The 25,136-nt window shown below is 39.5% G+C and overlaps 1 protein-coding gene across 1 annotated transcript in view; it reads right to left on the reverse strand.

The window, feature by feature from the left end:
* GPC5 (glypican 5) overlaps nt 1-25,136 on the reverse strand; it is a 588,911-nt gene that overhangs the window by 352,266 nt on the left and 211,509 nt on the right. The window contains exon 7 of the mRNA XM_030477566.1: nt 7,661-7,781. Within this exon, the coding sequence (XP_030333426.1) occupies nt 7,661-7,781 (121 nt within the window). The remainder of the gene's footprint in view (nt 1-7,660; nt 7,782-25,136) is intronic.

Here is a 25,136-nt window from a genome sequence, read left to right on the forward strand (position 1 = left end):
TCCAACCGCCTGTAATCACAGCACCAAAATACCATATTTACTTCATAACCTCAGTGTTTGTACTTGTAGAAAAGATAAATGAATCGTGGTTTTAAATTACAGTGGGGAGAAAGAAAAATAATTATCACTATTATTGCTGCCATATGCAACTGACTGCTTATCATGATTGCTACTAGAGTGATAGTTGCAGATTGCAGTACATAAGAGGATATGCACTGAACCCATCATTTGCCTACCATGAAGATAAATGAATGAAGAAGAGCCCATCATTTAAAACTCTCCAAAACACCAGTCTCTACAAATAAGGATTTTTACAAAATAAGGTGACAGTGTCAAGACATTTTCAGCCATGACTGGTTGACCAGAGTTCATGTAAGTTACTCTAATTGCCGAGGTGAGTATCTCCAGAGAGGACGCCTTTAACACCGGAGCGGGGGGAAGCACAGCGTCCCGGAGCCTCAGTTCGAAGAGGCAAGAGCGACCGAGGGAGCCTCAAGTCCTCGACAGGACTTGCCCAGGAGCCGGCAGCTCAGCTCACGCGAGCAGCTGACTCACAGGGGGCGGCGCCAGAAGTGACGGCACCAGCCCTCAGTGGGGAAAAACCCATCCCAGGGAGCGCGAGCGACTAGGGCGGGCAGTCAGGGCGTGGCGCGGCGCGGCAGTTCGCGTAGGCAGGGCGAGCGGGCAGCAAGCGGGATGGTGAGCACTCGTCTCAGGACCAGGGCCCGCTCTGGGAGCTCTGCCCCGGCGGTGGCCAGCGTAGGCACCCAGATAGAGCCGATGAGAGGGGAGGCTGCGGCGCAGACCTCGGAGTGTAGAGAGTGCCTCGGCTGGTCTCTTAAGGCGAGGGAGCGCAATGGGCAGGGCTGCACTCGGTGCGCCCTGGTGGAGGTCCTCCTGCAGCAGGTGGCTGAGCTGTGGGAGGCTGTTGGAGAGCTAAAAGATGCCAGGGAAGCTGAGAGGAAGCTGGGCTGCTTGCTCCAGGCCCAAACTGTGCAGGGGCTGCAAACGTCCAGCACTGCTCATATAGGAAAGAAGGAGGGCAGCAACCCAGGAAGTTGGGAATTAGTCACGAGAAAAACTAACAAAAAAAGGAGGAAGAGGGCAATTAATGACAAGGGGCTTCCTCCTAAATCTGATGTCCCCACCCAGAGCTGCTTCGCAGTTCTGCAGGGGGCTAATGAGAAAGCACCCACCACACCTAATGAGCATCCTGCTGATGCAGCAGTAAAGAGGATCACTACTGGTGCCTCCAGGAAAAAGCGGAGGGTCATAGTAGTAGGGGACTCTACTTTGAAAGGCACAGAGGCACCCATCTGCCGGCCTGATCCAGTCTCGAGGGAGGTGTGTTGCCTGCCAGGGGCTTGGATCAAGGATGTTGCTGAGAGGCTGCCTGCTCTAGTAAGTCCTGCTGACTATTACCCCCTTCTAGTGGTCCATGTGGGTGCTAGAGATGATATAGATAGCAGTAGCCTGGAGAACATTAAGAAGGACTAGAGAGCCCTGGGAGAGGTGGTTAGGGGCTCTGGAGCTCAGATAGTTTTTTCATCGATTCTCCAGGACAAAGGGGAGGACCTTAAAAAAGCTAGGCACGTTTGGCAGGTTAATAAATGGTTAGAATGCTGGTGCCATAGTCAGGGGTTTGGCTATTTAGAACATGAGGCTCCATTTGGGAGGCCAAATCTCCTGGAGGCTGGTGGAGCTGGTCTGACAAAGAAAGGGAAGAGCTATTTTGGTAGGAGGCTTGCCAGGCTGGTCAAGAAAGCTTTAAACTAGATGCGTTGGGGGAGAGGAGCATTGATCCATCCCAACACTCCTGATCAGTTGCCAGCACCTGTAATAAGTGCTTGGAGCAATGTAGAGATGTTCCAGCTGCCCCAGCCATTGAGTCGGCTGCATTTGGAGCTCAGCTAAGGTGCCTCTATACAAAACGCCCGTCGTATGGGGAACAAGCAAGAGGAATTAGAGATGTGTGCAAGGCTACTGGAATACGATGTCATTGGTATCACAGAAACGTGGTGGGATGGCTCCTACGACTGGAGTGTCGGAATGGAAGGTTACAGGCTGTTTAGAAAAGACAGGCCAGGCAGATGGGGAGGGGGTGTTGCTATCTATGTCAGTGATAGACTAGAGAGTATGGAACTCTGTCTGGGGACGGGTGATGAGGTAACAGTGTTTGTGGGTCAGGATCAAAGGGAAAACAGCAATGGGGGACATTACGGTGGGGATCTGTTACAGGCCACCTGATCAAGAGGACTCTGTGGATGAAGCGCTCTACAGACAGATAGGAGCAGCCTCACGCTCGCAGGCCCTTGTCCTCATGGGGGACTTCAACCATCCTGACATCTGTTGGAGGGACGGTACGGCCCGGCACAAGCAATCCAGGAGGTTCCTCGATTGTGTGGAAGACAACTTCCTCTTTCAAGCAATAGAGGAGCCGACGAGGAGAGGCCATGCTTGACCTCATGCTCACCAACAGGGAGGGACTGGTTGGAAATGTGATGCTCCAGGGCAGCCTTGGCTCTAGTGATCACAAACGAGATGGTTGAGTTTGAGATCCTCAGGACAGTGAGAAGAGCATGCAGCAAGCTCACTGCCCTGGACTTCAAGAAAGCAGACTTTGGCCTCTTCAGGAACCTCCTTAGTAAGGTTTCATGGGATACAGTCCTAGAGGGCAGGGGGGGCCAAGACTGCTGGTCGATATTCAAGGATCACCTGCTACGTGCTCAAGAGCGTTGCATCCCGACTAGAAGAAAGTGCAGCAGGAGGGCCAGGAGACCTCCATGGATGGACAAGGAGCTGCTGAGGAAACTTAGAGGGGAAAAAAGAAGCTTATAGAAGGTGGAAGCAAGGACAGGCGGCCTGGGAAGAATATAGGAGCATTGCCCGGGAAGCTAGGGACCAGGTTAGGAAAGCTAAGGCCCAGCTAGAATTAAGTTTGGCAAGGGATGTAAAAGATAACAGGAAAGGATTCTATAGATACGTAGCAAATAAAAGACAGACTAGGGACAATGTGGGCCCTCTCCGGAAGCTATCAGGAGAACTGGCTACCATGGATTTGGAGAAGGCTGCGGTTCTTAATGACTTCTTTGCCTCCATCTTCACCAGCAAATGCTCTGACCACACCACGAAAGTCTTGGAAAGCAAATGCAGGGACTGTGAGAATGAAGACCTTAGGCCCACTGTAGAAGAGGATCAGGTTCAAGACCATCTTAAGAACCTGAACGTGCACAAGTCCATGGGACCTGATGAAATCCATCCACGGGTCCTGAAGGAACTGGCGAATGAAGTTGCTAAACCACTGTCCATCATATTTGAAAAATCCTGGCAGTCAGGTGAAGTTCCCGATGACTGGAAGAAGGGTAATATAACCCCCATTTTCAAGAAGGGGAAGGTGGAAGACCCAGGAAACTACAGACCAGTCAGTCTCACCTCTGTGCCTGTCAAAATCTTGGAACAGTTTCTCCTGGAAAACATGCTAAGGCACGTGAAAAACAGCGAGGTGGTTGGTGACAGCCAACATGGCTTCACTAAGGGGAAATCCTGCCTGACCAATTTGTAGGTCTTCTATGATGGAGCCACGGAACTGATGGACAGGGGCAGAGCAGTTGACGTCATCTACCTGGACTTGTGCAAAGCATTCAACACTGTCCCGCATGACATCCTTGTCTCTAAATTGGAGAGACATCAATTTGATAGATGGACCACTCGGTGGATAAAAAACTGGCTCGATGGCCGCACGCAAAGAGTTGTGGTAAATGGCTCGATGTCCAGTTGGAAACCTGTAACGAGTGGTGTCCCTCAGGGATCGGTGTTGGGACCGGTCCTGTTCAACATCTTTGTCGGTGACATGGACAGTGGGATTGAGTGCGCCCTCAGCAAGTTTGCTGACGACACCAAGCTGTGTGCTTAGGTTGATACGCTGGAGGGAAGGGATGCCATCCAGAGGGACCTTGACACGCTTGTGAGGTGGGCTGATGCCAACCTTATGAAGTTTAACCAAGCCAAGTGTAAGGTCCTACACCTGGGTCGGGGCAACCCCAGGCACTGCTACAGGCTGGGCAGAGAAGAGATTCAGAGCAGCCCTGCAGAAAAGGACTTGGGGGTGTTGGTTGACAAGAAGCTTAACATAAGCCAGCAGTGTGCACTTGCAGCCCAGAAAGCCAACCGTATCCTGGGCTGCATCAAAAGAAGCGTGACCAGCAGGTCGAAGGAGGTGATCCTGCCCCTCTGCTCTCGTGAGACCTCACTTGGAGTACTGCGTACAGTTCTGGTGTCCTCAACATAAAAAGGACATGGAGCTGTTGGAGCGAGTCCAGAGGAGGGCCATGAGGATGATAAGAGGGCTGGAGCACCTCCCGTATGAAGACAGGCTGAGAGAGTTGGGGCTGTTCAGCCTGGAGAAGAGAAGGCTGCGTGGAGACCTCATAGCAGCCTTCCAGTATCTGAAGGGGGTCTTCAAGGATGCTGGGGAGGGACTCTTCCTTAGGGACTGTAGTGGTAGGACAAGGGGTAATGGGTTCAAACTTAAACAGGGGAAGTTTAGATTAGATACAAGGAAGAAGTTCTTTACAGTGAGGGTGGTGAAGCACTGGAATGGGTTGCCCAGGGAGGTTGTGGATGCTCCATCCCTGGCGGTGTTCAAGGCCAAGTTGGACAGAGCCTTGAACCACGTGGTTTAGGGCAAGGTGTCCCTGCCCATGGCAGGGGGGTTGGAACTAGATGATCTTAAGGTCCTTTCCAACCCTTACGAGTCTATGATTCTATGATTCTATAACTGCACTTTGTTGCTGTGAATACAAACCTGTGGAGTCCCGAGCACAGATTATAGCAGTCAGGGTCCAATGGAAGCCGAAAGTTCTATTGATTTTTGGTAAATCCACTATTTACAGAAAAAGGAGGAGGATTACTGTAAGCCTCTCACAAAGAAGTGCATGGACACCATAGCATGCTGGGAAGATAGTATCACTTACGCAACCTGATTTATTTCAGTGTTTTAAAGTTTTTAACAGAATAGAACCTAGAAAACTGAGTGTGTTTAAGTGTTGTATGTTTACATATTTTAAAGCTGATTCTTTGCTTGGAATTTTTATGTGCTCATATATCTACCTTGCAAGAAAAGAGGAGGTACTAGGACACATCTTTTCTGCATGCAGGGCATAATGGTCTTTGATCTGTTTTCTTATGTACACATTAAAGATGAGCAGGAAGGGATTTTAAGACATCTGTTCTTTTGCTGTTTGATAATATTTAGTCATTTTTACAATAAATATGTACAGTCTGAGTTTCTGAGGGTTTACTGGGCCTCCCCCCGCCTTTAATGGGGTCTCCCTTTACATCTCAAAATATTCACTTCCTTCTTGCTCCTTTCTGGGATTCTTGAAAGTAAGAAGGGAAATTTAGAGTAATTGATAAGAAAACGGGTCATCTGCTTTGATGACAAAGAGTAAAAACAAGGTTTCAGAAAACAATGAAGCTTTCTAATAGGATTTTTCTACCCCAGATTTACTAGAGAGAATTACATTTTCTGGTCTAGAAGGACACAATGTAATCAGGATATATTTTTCAATCTGACCCTAATTATGTATTCTGAATGCAAAGCTGGTCATCCTCTTCAAATTAGTCCTCCTACAGGTCTAGACTAAAGTATGCTTGACTGAAGTATGACTCCATCTATCTCTGAGGCAACACCACAATCCATTAAGCTCCCCTTATTTAATCTGTCCATCATAAGCTTAATGTGATTCATCCTTTTCATATCATAAAGGACAAAAAGGTGATCTTTTGTATTTGAATCTCTAATTTACACTCCCCATCCTCCTTTCTCAAGCAGTAAATGGTAGAGAAGAATGCTTTTTCTGCAGTTTCTTCAGCCCTTTATCTAAAGAATAGCAGTTATATGTCAGGTCTCTGAGGAATTTGATGCTCTCTTTGTGCCCTGACCTTATTTCCATACTCGGAGCTGCAAGAAAGGAAACTATCCAATAGAAAGTTAAAATACTTGGAGGCCAGTAAGACTTGTAGTATGTAAATTATATGTCTTTCTCCCCAAGACCCACTCTAGTCTTTTGGGACATGGGCAAATAAGCTCTGAAAATGAAATACCTTATAATGGAATTGCTCTATTCCACTCTTTCAGATACTCACTTGAAGAGGAAACAACACAACTCCTAGTCTCTAGAGGAAAACAACACAACAAACTATACAGTGCAGATTTAATACCAAAGAAGGAGGGCACTCCTGATAGATGCAAGACCTTGAGACTTACCCAATAAGATCTGCAATGTTTTTCTTTGCACAGTAAGTTCATAGTTCTTAATTAAGTCATAGCATCTCTTTGGAGGGAAAAATGTATTAATTTTCTCACCACTGTAGTCACCATTTTAATAAAAAAAGAGACAAAAGCTGGAGGGCTACAAAAGATATTTCTTTTAAGGAGAAAGGAATAATGATTGCCTTTAAGCTTCAATCTGGATGTCACTTCTCCCAGAAAACAACACTACTGACAGAAAATGAATTTTTCTGTTGTTTTTTTTTATTTCATCACTCTTTTCTTTATTTTCAGAGAAGAGTTATTTTTCACAAATAGAGAAATAAGAACCAAGAGAGTTTATCATGAACCTGTCACTAATATTTCAATTCCAGAATCCATTTGGAAAACTATTTAAAACCTGCAAAGAACATAGAAAAACAAAGCAATTTCTTAAATGGAACTAAATGCATTACGCAAAAAAGAGCTGTCTGACATTGCTAATTCTTGTGTTTAGGGAATGAGGTAGAGAAGGGGAGTGGAGACTATAAAGGTGCCAAGCTTGCATGCCCTCCCTAACTAGCTTCTCCTTTTACCAGTGCAGATGAGAGGATACTGGGTTACATGGGCCACTTACACGAAACGCCAGTAGAACATTTCTCATCACTGAGTCTTCAAATCAGGGTGGAAATTTATACTTTAAAACTGAAATACAGAGTTGTCATCAAAATAACTGTTGGTTTCAACAGAATAAGGTTTTTGTCCTGTAGTTCTGGCTATCTGTGCATACAGATACTGCATGTAACAAAAGATACTTGTAATCCTTTAAATGTATTACAATACTATGACTGTGCAGAACTGTATTGGAATTGACTGCCTTGTAAGCCTTAAATTTAGTAACTCACAGATATGTGTATCAGGTAATGAACACTTAACTCCTTTAGCAAGCGTGCTATTCGTGTTCAAACTTCCTAGGTTTTCTGTCATGACAGCCAAACAAAAAACCTTGCAGCAAGATGACTTAAGAAAAAAAATAGATTTAGTGAAGAGGGAGGAGGGAAATTATGGGGTTTTGTTTGGTTTTTTTAAAACATATGCACCCAGTTAATATCCCTAAATTATACTGTTAGTGGTTCTGTACCCTTACTGCAATGCTGAGCTGTGGTACTCACAGGTACAGATGGCTCAGCTGCCAGAGTCTGAATTCCTACACTTATCTACCATATGCAAATCTTTTAACTAAATCATTTTTAATAATTGAAGTGAGATAGAGACCAAGTAGTGTTTTGCTGTTGAGATGCACTGAGCAGTGACTTCAATCAATAATTAATCTTTAATGTACAATAAATTAATACTATCACCACCAGAGTCTTCAGTACTATACTATGTTCATAGGTAAAAACAGCTTACCTGAATAACATGTTTCAGCTTGTCAATAATTTGACTTATTGCAGGATCTGTTCCCTTTACTTTTACTTCTGGATTTGCAGACTGAGCTTTGATTCCACTGCCAACCACACGATGAGTATAGCTAGTTTAATACACAAACATACACACAAAAATGGTTTAGTAAGTTATTCTACTCTGAGTCATCTTCTACTTCTTATTAACTCTCATGGCACCAACATTCCATTTTAATGGGATGCACTAATTTTGTGGACATATTTTTCACAGAAAAGAAATACAGCATAATATAATTACTACATTCCACAAAGTTGTATTATTTATATTATAACTTTAATTTTACTACAAACTTTAACAAGAAAAGAGTTATCTACATTTTGGAGCAAGTAACATTCAGCCCTATGCATGGATTTTTCATGTGCAAAAACTGTCCTCCATTTTGGTTTTGCTAAATACAGACTATATGGTGATTGTTGAAATGCATGACATTTCAGGTTTTTTAAGCAAACTCCAGATTCTACACACACTGCATGTTCAGTGCTACACCTGAAGTTTCCTAGTGTTTTTGTGAATGCACATGCTGTTAGAATATTTATTGCAAGACAAGCCACATTCTGCATAAATTCTTTAGCATACATAACTATATAACTACAGAGTAGGCCCAACTTTATTTAATAGATATGTAAAAAAGAAGCAATAGAAATCTAGGATTTCCTAGGATGCTCACTCAAGGAAGAACTGCTGTAGTAAGTAGAACATTGTTCCTAATACATCAGAACTCAAAATATAGAGACTAGTATTAGCCACCTAGCAACTTCCCTTGTTATATGTAATGCTCAAGTTATGCAAGAAAACCTGAGTATCTACCTTCTCATCACAGATACTGTACATTATGCAAATATTCTCCATATGTTAGGTTTTTGTCTGCATACCCTACAAGAGGATAGCTCTATATATCTCTGTCTCAAAAATATTTTGCCAGCTGTTATGCTGTAAGAAAAAGGAAAAACAAGAAACCTATCAGGAATGGAGTATAGAAGTGCCTCATTCCCGACTAATGGATCTGCATATGAGCATAGAGAACACAGCATATTCATATTTTGTAGAATCTGTTTTATGAAAAACTTTTCAGATCCTCCTAGTTCTGCAGAAAACCTTCCATGTATGCTACACAATGAATGCCATTCATTAAAATAAGGTTGCCACATAACAACAATATCTGGTCTTTGGTCTTGGCTTAAACGTCACCTTAAGTGAGTTTAAGGATATCTCTAAGGAAGTGCTCAGGGACCCAGATACCATTCCTAACATGACGGTGGCCACACTCATAGACATAAATTAACCCCATCACACAAAAGAACTCTTAAGTTTTCCACAGGTCCTGGAGAACACAATCTGCCTTCTATACGTGTGCTCCTTTAAGCATTACAGGAAGACACTTTTTGGACTACATGTTCTGCAAAATGCGTCAAAAGTGAACTAATTTTAAGGCTCAGCAAAATTTTCCCAGACTTTTAAGGCATCAAGATCCAGCAGTTTTTCATTGTTAAAGTCCTTTAAAGCATTTGGTTTCACACAGTAAATAGCAAAATTATAGACCACCTACATACAGCTCTGCATCTGCTATTTAGAGAAAGTGTACTTTTTATTTCTTCTGCAAGCAATCAAGTTCGCTGGAAGCAGATGATATACCAAATTTAAATTCAATTATGTATCAAAATATCACAGCAATGATTACCTAGGATTAGTCACAAGTTAAGGACTCCAGCTTTATTCATTCTTCATTTGAGAAAATAGTCAGCTATATCCAATATTCAGGACACACTGTATCTGCTAAAAGTAAATACTAAAAATAATAAGCTCATTACTAAAAGCCATTATGGAACCCTTTACTGATTCACTAGACATACTATTACTTGGAATGGATGTTAATGCTGCACAATCAGGACAGAAAGGCTTAATGTACTTAATGTAGTTCACCGGAACATGGTAGGTGAAATGAGTTTAAAAAAATCTTCATATCACTGTTGAATACATTGAATATATGAATAGCTCATATTCTTCACAAAGTGGTATTTTGTTTTATAAGCAGACAGCTGTAGTGAGGGGGCAATTTGCCAGCTTGTACTGATGGGATAAAGCTTTTTATAGGGGTGTGTACAAAATCTTCATCCTGCCTGCTAGACTTGGGGGAACACTTAATGCAGCAATTTGAGTAGAGTCAACTTGTAAGGATAAAAAAACCCCAAACAAACAAAAAAGAAAACAACCAAAAAAACTTGTCTCCAAGGCTTTCCTCAAAAAATCCTTCTTTCACAGTCATTTGTCTAAATTAAAACAGGAAATTCAAGATGGAATTCCTTCCTTCCTTCCCCTTTCCAGCTGAACAATACTGCACTCACCAGATGGACAACTGGTTTAAGCCAACATCGGTTCAATGCAGCACAGCAATTTCTCTTCATGCTATATTACTATTAGAAAAATCTTAAAGGTTATAGCTAAGCATTCCTTATAGTGCTCTCATTTTCCGTCTCATAGCATGGAAAACCTATGTTCTCACGTTGTGTCACTTGGAATTCTTCAATTAACACCTTTTTTTGAATGCTGCAAACTCAATTATTACACATTTGCCTGTGAACTGCATAACTGTTGGGTTGGAAGTTTCAAGTTATACCAAAAACATACCCAAAATCCATTTGAATGTTCTCTCAGTTCTCATGACTAAGGCAATTCCTATACAAAGTCCAGATATTCTTACCCAGTAATAATGCCTGCAGCAGATCTCACTTAAACTTCACCTCTTTTGCCCACTTTGGTGAGAAAAAGCATCTCTGTACAGAAAGCAGATGTACAGTACGAGTGGGCATGCTCCAGGCTGGGGTTATCCCTATCCATTCTTCTGCCTGCCTTCTCAGCTTTGTAAAGAAACTATATAGTTTGGTAAGCATTTTCTCCTTTTACAGTCATTACCAGGTTACTTTTTCTTCTTTTCAGGAAGGACATGCACTCAGACACTTAACTGTCAAAGAACCTACTTCCATTAAGTACCCAAATTGCATCTTTGCTGGCTGCTCAGAGGTGGGGTTTGCTTTTTCCAGCTGAGAGTAGGGAGGGGTAAGAACCTGAAGCAGATGTGACATGTGCATTGAAGCAATTACAAGCAGCACACTAGCACTTGATAACACCATAATTTTAAGACTATAAGCATCGAACAACTATTAGATCATTAGGCACTGGTATTAACAAGCTCCATATTACTTATACTTACTTGCTTTAAGCTGTTTAGCTCTTTTCTTTCTGCCTTTTACCTCACTCCTGACCTTTCTCTCACTAGCATCCAGTGTAATCCTTTCCAAGGCTGACAGACGAATTTGTGATTCCCTCTGCTTCCCACTACCTGCAGCCCTCCTCACCCTCCACCACAAGCCCCTGTCCACCTAAAACCTTCACAAATGCACTGGCTGCACCCAGAAGAGTTCAAACTCTGTTCTGTGACAACTGACACATTTCAGCCCATTCTCCTGACAGGCCCCAGCAGACCCCAAATAACACACAAGATTACATCCATAGAGAAAACTTTGGGTCCAGGACTGGTATAATCACTACTCAGTTCAAAGGCTTGTGGTTTGTCTTCAAGTCTACTACATGTTTACCACATTTGGCAGCTTGACTCTTAGAGGAGTTGCTACTTTTCTCTCTCTTCCCACCTCATTCCCCCCCCTTTTGAAGCACTGGGTTATTCAAGCTTAGTAAAGTTTTTACTCCTTTCAGAGTTTTAAATTTTATATTCAGGGAGAATCCAATCTTGAAATTAATCCTCCAGGTTCTGGATGACAATTTTCACCCAAGAACATCCCTTATAAAGCACCACACATGGAAAATAAAGTGGTAAATAACAAAAATTCAGATTCATTTGCATGAAACAAAAAGAATGCAATCCCATTTGGAAGAATGTTTTTCCCCAAATGTATCAGGTTTGCATGGCAAGGTTTTGGTAGCAGGGGAGGTACAGGAGTGGTTTTTGTGAGAAGCTGCTAGAAGCTTCCTCTGTGCCCAATAGAGCCAATGCCAACTGGCTTTAAGACGGACCCTATGCTGGCCAAGGCTGAGCCCATCAGCAACAGTGGTAGCACTTCTAGGATAAGATAGTTAAAAAGGGAATAAAAACTGCTGCATGACAACAGCCAGGGAGAGGAGTGAGAACATGCGAGAGCAACAGCTCTGCAGACACCAAGGTCAGTGAAGGAGGGGAGAAGGTGCTCCAGGCACCAGAGCAGAGATTCCCCTGCAGCCCATGGTGCAGACCATGATGAGGCAGGCTGTGCCCCTGCAGTCCATGGAGGTTTATGGGGGAGCAGATATCCACCTGCAGCCCCTGGAGAACCCCACAAAGGAGCAGTGGGATGCCCAAAGCAGGCTGTCACCCTGTGAGAAACCCGCAGGCTCCCGCTAGGACCTGTGGGCCTGTAAAGAGAGGAGCCCACGCTCGAGCAGGGGAAGAGTGTGAGGAGTTCTCCTCCTGAGAATGAAGGAGCAGCAAAAACGTGTGATGAACTGCCCACAATCCCCATTCCTTATCCCCCTGCACTGCCGGGGGGTTGGGACATAGACAAAATTGGGAGTGAAGTTGAGCCCAGGAAGAAGGAAGGGGTGAGGGGAAGGAGTTTTTTAAGATTCGGTTTTATTTCTCATCACCCTACTCTGATTTGATTGGTAATAAATTAAACGGATTTCCCCAAATCAAGTCTGTTTTGCCCATGACAATAATTGGCGAGCAATCTCTCCCTGTCCTTATCTCAACCCACAAGCCTTTTGTTGTATTTTTCTCCCCCTGTCCAGCTGAAGAGGGGAGTGATAGAGCAACTTTGGAGGGCACGTGGTGTCCAGTTAGGGTCAACCCCACCGCACCAGATTGGTCAATACTCTGTATACCAGTTCACAGCATAAATGTTGAACAACATTTTTCATTGATGTTGCATACTAAATGATGTTGGTCTCAGTATAGAACTCCCAAATGTGAATACACTCAACATTCTGAAGAAATACATGCATCTGTTTGCATTTTTTCCTGTTATTGGAAATCCTAATCCATATTAAATTTGCTTTCACTGCAAGGTGATTTGGCTTTGATCAATTGTCTTTCAATTGATCAAAAACTATCACTTAACTTCCAGTGTCTTGTAATTACAGGCTCTGACAAGTCATGAGGCAGGTTTAAAGCCTTTTTCTTTTCTTCAGGTGTATAATAAGGCATTGAAAAAGCTTTAACAGTATTGTTTTATTGATTTTTAACAGAAAAGTAAGATTATGGAAATCTTTTTGTTTAATCTACTCTTTTGCTGCTTGAAATTATATCTTTCGCACACAAAAAATATGAACTTACTTACATGCTGTTGTTTTATTTTCCACATATCATTGTGTTTAATTAATAGATGCCTATAATATCTTCAAACATTCTAACGTAAACTAAATGATCTGTTGGAACCGGATGTGCTATTGGGAATCTAAGCATGCTACACAGAACTTCATCCCTGTAGATTTACATTTACATGCAGAATATGTTTTCCTTTGTTGGGGAAAAATCTAAAAATCTGACTCTTGGAGACTGCATTCATTACAAAGTTTTAGTACAGCATTAATAACTTTCTGTTTCTTTTACTCCTAATGTACAAGTAATGGAGAAAACATTTTAAGGATCCCCACAGAGGTAGCCTGACTTGAGCATGTGTTGCTCAGATTTGAATCCTGGGGGAAAAAAAAAAATGACAAATTTCTTGCTAGAGAAGTAATAGACCCACCATCTGTGCTCATTTCTGTACAAGTGCAGTAACGTACCACATCACTTTAATAGGCAGACTTGGTCCCCAAGTACTATTCATTTTCATCAACACTAGGGAAAAAAAACCAAACACCAATATATTTGTATTCTAAAAACATGTTTTAAAGTGATGAATAACAAGGTGCCCATTTTTTGAGCTCAATATATGAATATTCATATAAATTTTGTATTACTCATATCTATGAATACTGGTGGTGGATTTATATTTGATTGTATCGATAGCTCTGTTAAAAGAGATCATGCTCTACTGGCTATCACAATTTCTTGGTATGTGATGTTGGAAAAGCTATTAGAAGTAATGCATATATTAAGTCTCATAAGACTCAGCCATTTTGGATATGGTACTTAAGGCAGATCTGTACCTCTATATCCCTCCAAGGCAGATAATCTATATTATATTGTGATGACAACAAATACTGACACATCATATTTATTGTCAACAATTGATCATGATTGTCCATTCCTTCACACCAGCTTTGTAGAGTAACATCAGCATAAATAGCTAAAATATACCAAGAAATCAATGCTAAAAACGGATCTCAGCCATAAAGCTTTGATCTAGATTCAAACTTCTCCACAGTTTGACTTCCAGTTCTAGTAGTGTTTTGCTTCAGACCTGTTACTCTTTAAATTTGCTTCTACTTATCTCTGCTATTACTTCAATATGAAGAGAACACACACTCTTGGTTAGTAGCAGTTTAGTTTAAGTAAAGCCAATCTTATTTAGGGCAGCCTTTCATACAGCTAACAAAGAGGTTTCAAGAAACATATTATCTACCTACAAAACTGTCGTGGTTTGAGCCCAGCCGGTAACTCAGAACCACACAGCCGCTCGCTCACTCCTCCCCTTCTTCCTCCTCCCGCTCCCGGAGGGATGGGGAGGAGAATCGGGAGAATGTAACTCCCACAGGTTGAGATAAGAGCAGTCCCGCAACTAAGGTATGATACAAAACCACTACTACTACCACCAATGATAATAATGATTAGTGAAATAACAAGGGGAGAGGATACAATTGCTCACCACCCGCCGACCGATACCGAGCCCGACCCGAGCAGTGATCTGGGCCTTCCGGGTAACTCCCCCCGGTTTATATACTGGGCATGACGTGCTGTGGTATGGAATACCCCTTTGGCTAGTTTGGGTCAGGTGTCCTGTCTCTGTTTCCTCCCGGCTTCCCCTCCTCCCTGGCAAAGCATGAGACTGAGAAAGTCCTTGGTTGGAATAAACATTACTTAGGAACAACTAAAAACATCAGTGTTATCAGCGTTGTTCCCAGGCTGAAAGTGAAAAAACACAGCACTGCACCAGCTACTAAGAAGGAGAAAAATGACTGCTATAGCTGAACCCAGGACAAAAACACAGAAACATGAATTATGGAAATAAATGGGGGGAAATTTTCTGTATTTGAAACTAAGTTGGTGAAAATGAAGCAATGCTGATTTTCATCAACTGACTGAAGTAAGCACTGAAATTCCAGGGAAATAGTTTGAATCTAGGTGTTTACTTCCTGTGGCTTCTTTGGGAAGCTCCAGACAGAGAGAATATACAAGAGACCATATAACTTAATTTTTAAAATAATCTATTTACTGTATTTGCTCTTCTGTATTCGCTCTTCTGTATTCATCTCGTTTAACTGGCATTGATAAAGTAACCAAACTTCAGCTTTTGCAGTATGCTTTTCCTTCACAAGCTGCATCTTCTTGTTTGTATGTTCAAGTTTGGAAAAGTAGCCATTCATGGACTGGCATTGCTAGGGCATTTGGTTTGTTCAGCTTCTCACATTAACTGAATTCTAAATTACTTCAGAGCTTAGGCTGATGGCACTTACAAGTCCAAGCAGGCACCTGTATTTATATAGTCTCACTGTGTTTAAGAATAGTAAAATAGCACAGTGTGCCCACTACATTTTGTTCTATTTCAAACTTGGGATATGAGTTTTTAAAACTCCTCAGCTTTCTTGCTTTATGATTGCTGATAATTGCTGGTTTACACCTGCTATTGCTAGCATCTTCATCACTGCTGGACATTTCAAAATTCTGGTTAACTGTTAATTGAGAAATGAACAATTACCTGAATATTAGTAAAAAGTAAGCATGTTCAGCAACAAATGAGTAAGAGCATTTAACGGTGCAAATTTTAATTAAAAGAGCTGAAAAAAATCAAAGAATCACTGCAATCATAAAAACACTTGGAGCTTGCACAGGTGTGTTGGCTGGTTTTGTTTAGTCTTATATAGTTTCTTAAGAGTAGATATTGCAAACTTAGCCTCAGAAAACCCCTTTAAAATATTTTACACCTAGTTATCAGTATCTGTAGTAATTCTAGAACAGATTCCATTCATCTTAGGGATTTCAAATGCTTTTTAATTGAAGAACATTTATTTTAAAAGAAAATAAAATGTCTTTTAGTTTTTCAATGAGAATTTATTTTTAGATCTGCAATTTAGTATATATTTGAAAAAAACCTGCATATACACCTGTTAAATTTACAGAAAATACTAAGTGTGGACAACAACTGAGTAAAAGTTGTGTTATTTGTGCTTCAGAAGAAAATAGGCTCCTGTAATGATTTAGTCTAAACTTAATAAAAGATATATATTCAATTTTGATTATTGACCAGACCTGCCTTGTAAAAGGAAAAAATAGCAGGTTAGCCTTTGGGCTTTTTTACGTTTGAAAACTAAGTGACATGTTTAAATAGATATTTTGTTAAGAACTTGCTTATTAGGTACTAGGTTCACAGGAATAAGACAAATCGCACTGGCATATGTAATAAAGTAATTATTACAGACCCTTTCAGAATATCTCTTTTAATGAATTTCCAAGTGTGACCCAAGTTGTTATTTTCTACAGCACAAAATCTATCATCTCAGTAATGTCCATTATGTTCTAATCCTATAATCACTTTCTAAAGCTCAAAAAAAAACCCAAAAACCCAACAATCCTTCCTGATTTGAATTTGAACACAAAATTTTTGAGAGGCTTTTATATATAGTGATTGAAAGCCAATTCATCATAGTGTTGATGTTAGCTGTGTCTTCTAAATATAAGTTCTTAATAAGCAGTAAGAAGTGCTAGTGGAATAACTAGATGTCCTAAAGGCTTTATCAGGCAGACAGGTCTCACTTTGGAGTCTTGCAAAAGCACTGACTTCTCTCCAGTTGCTATGTATGGAACATGTATTTAGAAGGATTGTTTTACTAAGCATCTGAAATTTGGTACAGGATGTGTGTCTGTTAAGTAAGAATATCCTTTTTGTAAAGAATACAATTTGTACTGAAGTGAAAACTACTAAGGCTAAATTTTCTTTTTCAGAAAAAATGCTATAATGTACACACAGAAAATTCATGTTTTGAAGCTTTCTTCTAGCACTGATCACACTTAAAAAATTATCGATGATGCAGTTGGGACAGTATTGAAACATACCTAATTTGTCTGGATCTACATTAACTCATTAAAGTAATTTATTTCAAGCTAAGGTTATAAAAAACATTTTTATAAGACTGTCTTTTCATGATGGTTTTCCTTCTTCCTTTTCTTGGGCATCATCTGAATGAAGTAGTCCACATTAACTCAAGGAATTCTAACACAATTCTGCCCAAATGTTATGAAAGCTTAAATGCATTTCCCTTTAACTTCTGCTATTTCCTACTATGAAGAAAATTTCTGTCATGTTATCAAAATCAGACAATTTTTTTTTTTTTTTTGCTTCAATATTTAATTTTTACATTGTTTCAAAAGAACTTTTGAAGAACTCTCACTTGAAAGATATCGCGGACATTAGTCTTCTTGTCAATTAATGGTAACCACTGCAATAGTTATCTACATGCACGTATCTCAGCAGTATGTTGCTAAATTCCAGGCAGAGACACTATTCTTATATGTGATGCAAAGTGAACGCCACAAAGAGCAAGACGAAACACCCCAGACAACAGCTCTGTTCTGTCAAAAAGAAACTCTGCCGAGCATCACACACTAGTGGAGGTTGGAATTCCTCACTCCAACAATGTCCAAATTCTCCACAGAGGCACAAGAAAAAGCATCTGAGAGGGAGTTACTATCAGTCTGTAATGCACCTTAACAAATAAATGTGTTCTAGTAATTGCAAGCTCCATTGAAGAGAAAAGAACTGAAGAGGAGCTTTGAGACAGACATTACATTTAAACTGGGTGCCCTGGGTAAGTCACATGTTAAAATTGAGAAAATAAATTCTTATTACATTAGAAAATAACTAAACAGCAGACATATGCAAGCACACTAAATCTAGATAAATGAGGACAACAGTATCTATCTCCTTCTTGTAGTAGTCTTGAAATCTTCTTACAACCTTAACAATTCTATTGTACCTTCATTTAATAGAGCCAGTAAATGAGAGATATTAATTATCATAAATAAGCACATAAATGTTTATAGCAAATAGCTGGAAAACCAAAAGGGATTATCTTGGAAAAACAATTCAAACAACTTGGAAACACAAAGCTGTCAAGCCTAATTAGTCTAAAATTGAGAAACCTGCTTCCCCTTTAGGACACTAAAATATCTCTGCTTGGAAATGGCAAAAGAGTCATGTAAGTATGGCATTATTGTAGGACATCACACCTTGGAGAAAGAAGTTTGACATTTCATATTTAGTCCAATATAATGCTTCAGTGCACAAACTAAAGTATCCTCTAAGGACTTGGAACACACCTGATAATTTTGGGACTGATCTGACACAGTGCTGGCAGAGTCAATATTTATCTCACAGCCACATAGGGACTACACCACTATGAATCATGTCAAAGGTGCACTCTGACAATCCACTCTGTTATTCAGTGGTTTGTTTTTTCTAAGGTAATTTATGGAAAATTAGCACAAAATGACAGTTAAACTATGGTAAGGGACTATCAAGCAGATAATAAACCTGAATATGATTATTGTCAAAAGAAAAGAAGGTCATTCAGCAAATAAAGGTCAAATGAAGGAATCAACCTAAGTTGCTGTGCAATGCCAAGAAAGAAACGCTGTTTCAGCAAATTGACTGACATGAGCTTCTCAATAGATCTTTCCCTGTTTATTCTAAGCAGTGAAAGTCGTGTGGCAGTGGAGCTGCTTTTTATTGGCCCTCTCTGTTGTCAAAGGACACTCAGAGTTAGCTCAAGATCAGTGGATTAATAATAAATCATTATAAGTGGGCAATTGCACCTCTCTGGTTTTGGATTCATTGTATCATCCTAATTTATCTAAATGTGCATGAAGGATGATGCTGCAAATTAGGAATTGATGACATGTATCCAACGCATGATGCTTTTTGTCTTTAATGTTTCATGACACCTATGTGGTTAATAGTGATTGTGTGGGGTTGTGGGGGTTTTGGTTGGTTGTTGATTGGGCGTTTCTGGTTGGTTGGTTGGTTGGTTTAGTTTTTCACAAATAAATCATTTTCTTCTAATCTGTTCCCTTTTTCAATACTGTTAAATCCTAGAGAATATAACATTATATAGAGGAGATATGGGGTGTCATTCTCTCCATTCAAACCAGTTCTACACTTATGCAAACATGCTTACTTCGTGTACATTTGTATATTAATTTTTATACAAAAGATACCAGGTATTTTACTGAAAAAAAGTTTTCTTAGCAACTAGAAGTTTGTTCACTACTAACCCATAACTATGACTTCACAACTTTACCATGCACAGTAACTTTGATGGATGCACATGTATTACCTGATTTGCAAAATACCTGCATTCCCTCTTCTCAGTGAGTGGTGAGTAGCTCATGTGAAGAATAAATAGTTATGTATCAGAAGCTCTACAGCATGTTGCATGTTATTAAATACAAGAAAAAAGCACTGAAGTACAATGCCAGTCAGGTGCTAGTGTTATTTAATCTTTATGGGAAATTAAGCGCTTTCTAGAATGACATATTTTATTAATTACAGTTGAGTAATGCTTTCATCCTATACTGGTCCTTAACTAGCCTTATACCAAAGATAAATATGGCTGACTTAACCTTTGACACTTTACACCCTCTACAAGAGGCATGGTGGGCAATTTTTAAAGTATTTCAGGACAAGTTGCAAAAATTTTAGTTTTAAATAAAGTCATATTCAAAGATTGAGGCTACGCATGAAGAGCTCCAATGTCAGATGCCTCTCAGAAACAGAGTAATCAAGTGAAGTATCTGGAGAAGGCTGAAATATTCGTGAAGCCAGTAGGAAGATATCTATCTGACCCGGACTGTTAAGACACGTATCCTTCATTTCAAATTTTGTTAGACAAAATCATATCAGTACCACAAAAACATATTTTAGATGCACATTCTTAATAACAAACAGGTATCAGACAGAACAGGAATAATGTAAACTCTATACACAAAGCATATCATGGTGCAAGGGACATAAGAAGGGATAAAAACACATTTGAGAATGTTTCAGTGTTTTCTGCAGTATTTCAGCCCAATGGTTCTTGCATTCATGTATGATGTAGCCCCATCTTTTAATGTTTGTTTAAAAATATTAACACATTCTTTACCCTTTGTGGGTACAACCAATAAATATATGGGCCAAGAAAACCTTCATAGCTAATGTTAAATTCTTTAAAGATAGGGGTTGTATTGGAGGCTTAAGAGCATTAATGAACTTTTGGTTTTCCCTTTCTTCCCAACCACCCCTTTTTGCATCTTCTTTTTACAAATTTCACTTATCACATTGAATTATTGTTTTATTTTAGATAAAAATGAGCAGCTGTAAATGCATTTATTTTCTCTTCAGTGGATAAAGGTTCATGAGACAACAGTAGTAAAAATATTTTTTACAGAAGCTTGGAGAAGATCATATTTCCAAATGCTAATTAAAAAAAAAAGTTCGGTTTTATTGTCCCACGAACCTCTTTAATTGCTCTGTGGTTTGCCTTGTTGTGACAAAATTACAGTGAAAATGTGGCAGTGACTCAGTTTCACCTTCGTCTTCCCAAAATCTTAATAAAATAGAGACTTCAGACAAATATGGCATAGTTTTCCCCTCAGAATGCCCCCATAAGAGGAAGGAAGGTGAGAAAATTATTATCAGTTGTATTCCACTTACCTATCTTTAGCTATTTAATAATTAGGCATCTATTGCCTAAGCTTCCCTGACAGAGTAGGGGTAAAAAAAGAAGAAGGAAGGGCCTCTTGAGAAAAATACAGAACCTATTGTTGGGTGAAATGATAACTTGTCATCTCCACTGGACATACCTCCTAGACAACTAGTCTAGACATAATACTGAACTTTTAAATAACTAAACTGAAATGAGATTGCATTAGCCTTGGGGTACTCATTGCTTAAGTCATAAGCTTCCTGCAGCAAGCCTATTACTCCCTCCCTTCAGTTTTGTATTTGTAAAGTCATCATAATTCTTATGTATCTGTATCATGGAAGATACTATGAAAAGACAGGAGTTAAATATTTTGATGTGTCTAGCCATTACAGTAATGGAACTGTATACTTGAGCATCAATAGGATGTCAAAGAACTTTGCATTTTTTCTGGAACATGCAATTCAGTGCATTCTAGAAAACAGTGCAGCCAGTGACAAGCTTTTATCTTCCTTTTTGTTCCTAAAGAAGCTCTAAGTATTTAATTTACTGAAATATTCAGTAGAACCTGACATATTGAAGGACAAAACTTATGAGAAAATTATACAGATTATAATGGACTTTTGGAAGCTGAAGGTCCTCCTAAGAAAAGGAGGGTTCCACTTTCTTCCTTTGGGATAAGGAGAGGAAGTCTATTGTAAGTTTGGAAGCTCTGTGTGACTGCTTAGTATGCAGTCTGAAAGGAGAATCAATATAGACAAGGCTATTCTCAGATATTTGATTTTTAACTTCACTTGTGATATTGCCTTGGTTACAGAAATTAATGTCAAGTAAGTAACAAGGGGTTCAAGGATAATATAAGTCAAACAGGCTATCTTCCCTATGGGAAAAGCTATCAAAAGAAGAGAAGAAAATGGGGTCAAAGTGTTGGCAAAAACATTCTTCAGGGAAACAGCACCCTACTGAAAATATTAAATGAGTCTTGTGTTGCAAAAATATATATAATTCCTATGTAAAGTTATATATTTCTATGTGTATGTATATACTACATATATATGTACAGATGTACACACTTCTGTTATGATCTACATACGGAGACAAACTTAATTATCTCTGTCCTGTATAATAGACCCTAATGAAATTATCAGAATATTTATGAACAATGGCTGGATTTTAAAAGCATTGTAATCATGAGGACCTTCACTGAGAGAAAAAGACATGCCTCAGTCATTCCCAAGTATGGGACTTGTAAAAGTAGGGTTTTACTTGTGTCTCCACGAATTCCTGATTTAATATTGAACAAGCAACTCGAAACTAGGTCTTCAACACTACAAGAGTGTTGCAGTGACATTTTAGTCATAAGGTTTAGGTCACTGGCTGATGCCAGGAAAACCACAGCCTAATTTCGTATGCAAACTCTCTGAAGAGAGAGCAGTCTAAGAAAGAGATTTGCAATGGCCAGCACAGTCAGTTTTGGTAAACAGGAATTAGTAAGTTTCTTGAGCTAAATAGAATTTTATCTTTAACAATACACACAAATTTCAAGCCACCTAAAAAATACTTCTCTTCACTGGACTATTATACATAAATTCTATTTTTTCTGTGGAGTTTACTTCATTGTCAACTGAAGATGATTAAACATAATGGTTCAGGTGACTGATGTGCCTCAGATTTATTCCATGTTGTAACCCAAGAAAGAGCTGGATACAGGAAACTCTCATCTCTGTCGACAATGTTAGTCAGTCAGTCAGTCACATCAGTAGGTCATTTATTTATAGACTAATTTGGCCAGAGAGGAAAAGGACTGTACTTTGTTGTTAATAGCTGCAGGGGAAATGGAGAAAGAAAAGTTCCCATATCTTTATACAAAGTACATATTCTTTGTTTTACAATTACTGGATAAAATGATGAAATATTCATGACAGCAGAACTGTGACTTTGACATCTAGTTCCTAGCAAGCCATCCTAATCACCACGCTAGAGGCCCATGGTCATTCCTGCGATGTTTTTTCAACTCATGAATCTCAAATTACTCCACACAAACTGAAGAAATACCAGTGGGACAGACTGAGAAGAACTGCCTTTTCTGATGCCTGCAATGGCCTGTATCCCTGTGGATTTTGACACAAGTAGTGGCCCTGAAACCCCAGGTATTAGAAATTACGTTTACTCTCTACCCTAGTGGCATGTATCTAACTGCTGAATTTAAGGATGCAGGAAACTACCTTTTAACAGCACCAAATCCTTCTCCAGTGTTTGCTAGGGGTTTTTTGTTTGTTTGGGGTGGGAGGGTGTGTTCTTTGTTTTGGTGGGGTTTTTTTGCTTAAATGCATCCTAATCAGTTACATGTGCTCTGATAACACTTAACAGATTGCATATTGCATATAAACCAGCCAAATCTTTTAAATTGTGAAGTCCAAAAAGGTTGGTGCTTAAGCTGGAATTAAGCTATTCCACACTTGTATCCCTAAAATAGGGTTTTAATAGACAAAGATGAAACAGATCTTGGCAAACGGTTTAAAGAGGAAGTGCCATATAAAAGCAAGCAATAAATAGATGGAGCAGCGTGAAAAGCCATGCAACCTTCTGATGTATGGAGTGTTGGCCTATAAACTGAGGGAGAAAACAGAGTAGCTCTGAATAATCAGGCTGCATCAAAGAAGCAAGACAAAGTTAAGTTCATGGAGATTTTTGAAAACTTGGATGGTACATTTCATCATTACAGATTTGGATTCAAAAAGTAAAAATGAAAGGAAACAGAGTAGAATTTTGGGTCCTTCATAAGGTATTCAGGTTATCAGAGCATAAATATAGCCATATTTAGTTTGTGTTCCTGGCAACTATCCTTTTTATCTCTTCAAGACTCTAGCTTATACAATGAGATAAGTAGTTCTATGAATGTCTTGTTTCTGACAAATCATCTTTCTCCTATAGAAAAATATTTCATCAGACAACTTTTGCTCATACTTACTTATTACTAATTAAAAACATATATTAGCTTATCAGCTAGTTTTTAATTCTGTGATTATGAATAGTAATTGAGATGCATGAAGATCTTGGTGAAAAGGTCGCACAGAGCAAAAAATTACAGTGCCAGCTCTACAATACCCTTTCAATGTTTGCCATTAAGTGGGCCAGACTCTATGGGTGAATTATGAATAAGTTTCTTGGCTGCAGTTCAACCATACATTCAAATACTTGAAGCTTGGTCTTAAGCACAACTCTTAAATTCTCCTTAAATTATCTTAAACTCTCCTATATGCTCCCTAACAGTACATTAAGCCCTCCAGCAAAGCAGATTTGAGGTTTGATTCAATCTGTCCATCCTGAAAGAAGTTTTCCTAGTGGTAGTAAAGACTGACAGCAAGTTCTATATATAAAAGATGAAAAAAAACTCTGAACACAAAAGTATCACTGACGTGTAATTCTCAGTTTGCTTTGTGTATATACTGAGGATCTAACCAGAAAGCAACTACACAGAAGGAATTAAAATAAATTCATGTTTAAAAAAAAAAAAAAAAAAAAAATCATATTTCTACTCAAAATCCCTGGAATCCCTTAAGCTCAGGCTTGTTCTCAGAACTACAGTGTGCATACTTTTGGGAAAATACCTACATTTATGTGCTAGTAATACGGTCCCTGTCTCAAGATCCTAAATACTTCTTTTCAAGGAAATAAGTTAACAGTGCGCATTTTCTGCTTGTATTTAAGGTTCTCACTGTGAATAAATCTACCAAGTAAACACTAGGTCTTTAGAAAATTTCATAGTATCGGTGCAGTAATTTTCAGAATGCAAATATGAGATAAGGAAAATATTTGTCCCTCTGTATATCCTTCATGGAGATCTAAATTATAACTTCTAGTTCTGTTCAGTCTTTAGTTTATTTGTCTCATATGGACAATTCTGTTTTGCTAAAAACATGCTCTCCTCATTCCTGCTTATGAGTTTGTTCTGCATTTCCTAACTGGAAATGAAGATATTTTGTTCATTTCAGGCCACCTGGTCTTCTTTCAGTATATGTGTGTTTATTGCACAGCCTCACTGGCATAGCCTTGAAATTTTTCAGTGACATACATTCTCATTTTCTCTCAACAGTATGGTAATGCTTGCCACTTTAAAGACAAAATTCAGGATAGCTATCTTGTCTTACTTCAGTTTTTAGTAGTATGTGAAGACAAATCCCATCTTTGGGATCCCAAAAATCACATCCCAAAATTCCTATTTGTAGACCTGAAAGCTCATGGGGAAGGCTTTCACTTTCCAAAACAGATTTTGCTCCTCACTAAAAGTCATACTGGCATTGCTCTTTACCAGACTGCTGGTAAAATCTTCCTGGGCATTGTCTGAAAAATTTTCAACAACTTAAGATTTTTCACCTTTTCACATACCCAAAGGGCATTTCTTCTCATTCCTTGAGTTTACTTCATTCTCCTATCTTGTTCAATAACAGAGGTCTGTGACCAGTTGCTGGCCATATGTCAAATGGCACTTATGGTTTTTCTAGCCACAAATCTAACAATGTACTAGAGCAGGCTAGCTATGTCCGTGTTACACAGAACTTGTTCCTAGAGCCTCTTTTTGGTCTGTTGA

Source organism: Strigops habroptila, chromosome 2 (genome assembly GCF_004027225.2).
Source record: "Strigops habroptila isolate Jane chromosome 2, bStrHab1.2.pri, whole genome shotgun sequence".
In the NCBI taxonomy this organism is placed as follows: Eukaryota; Metazoa; Chordata; class Aves; order Psittaciformes; family Psittacidae; genus Strigops; species Strigops habroptila.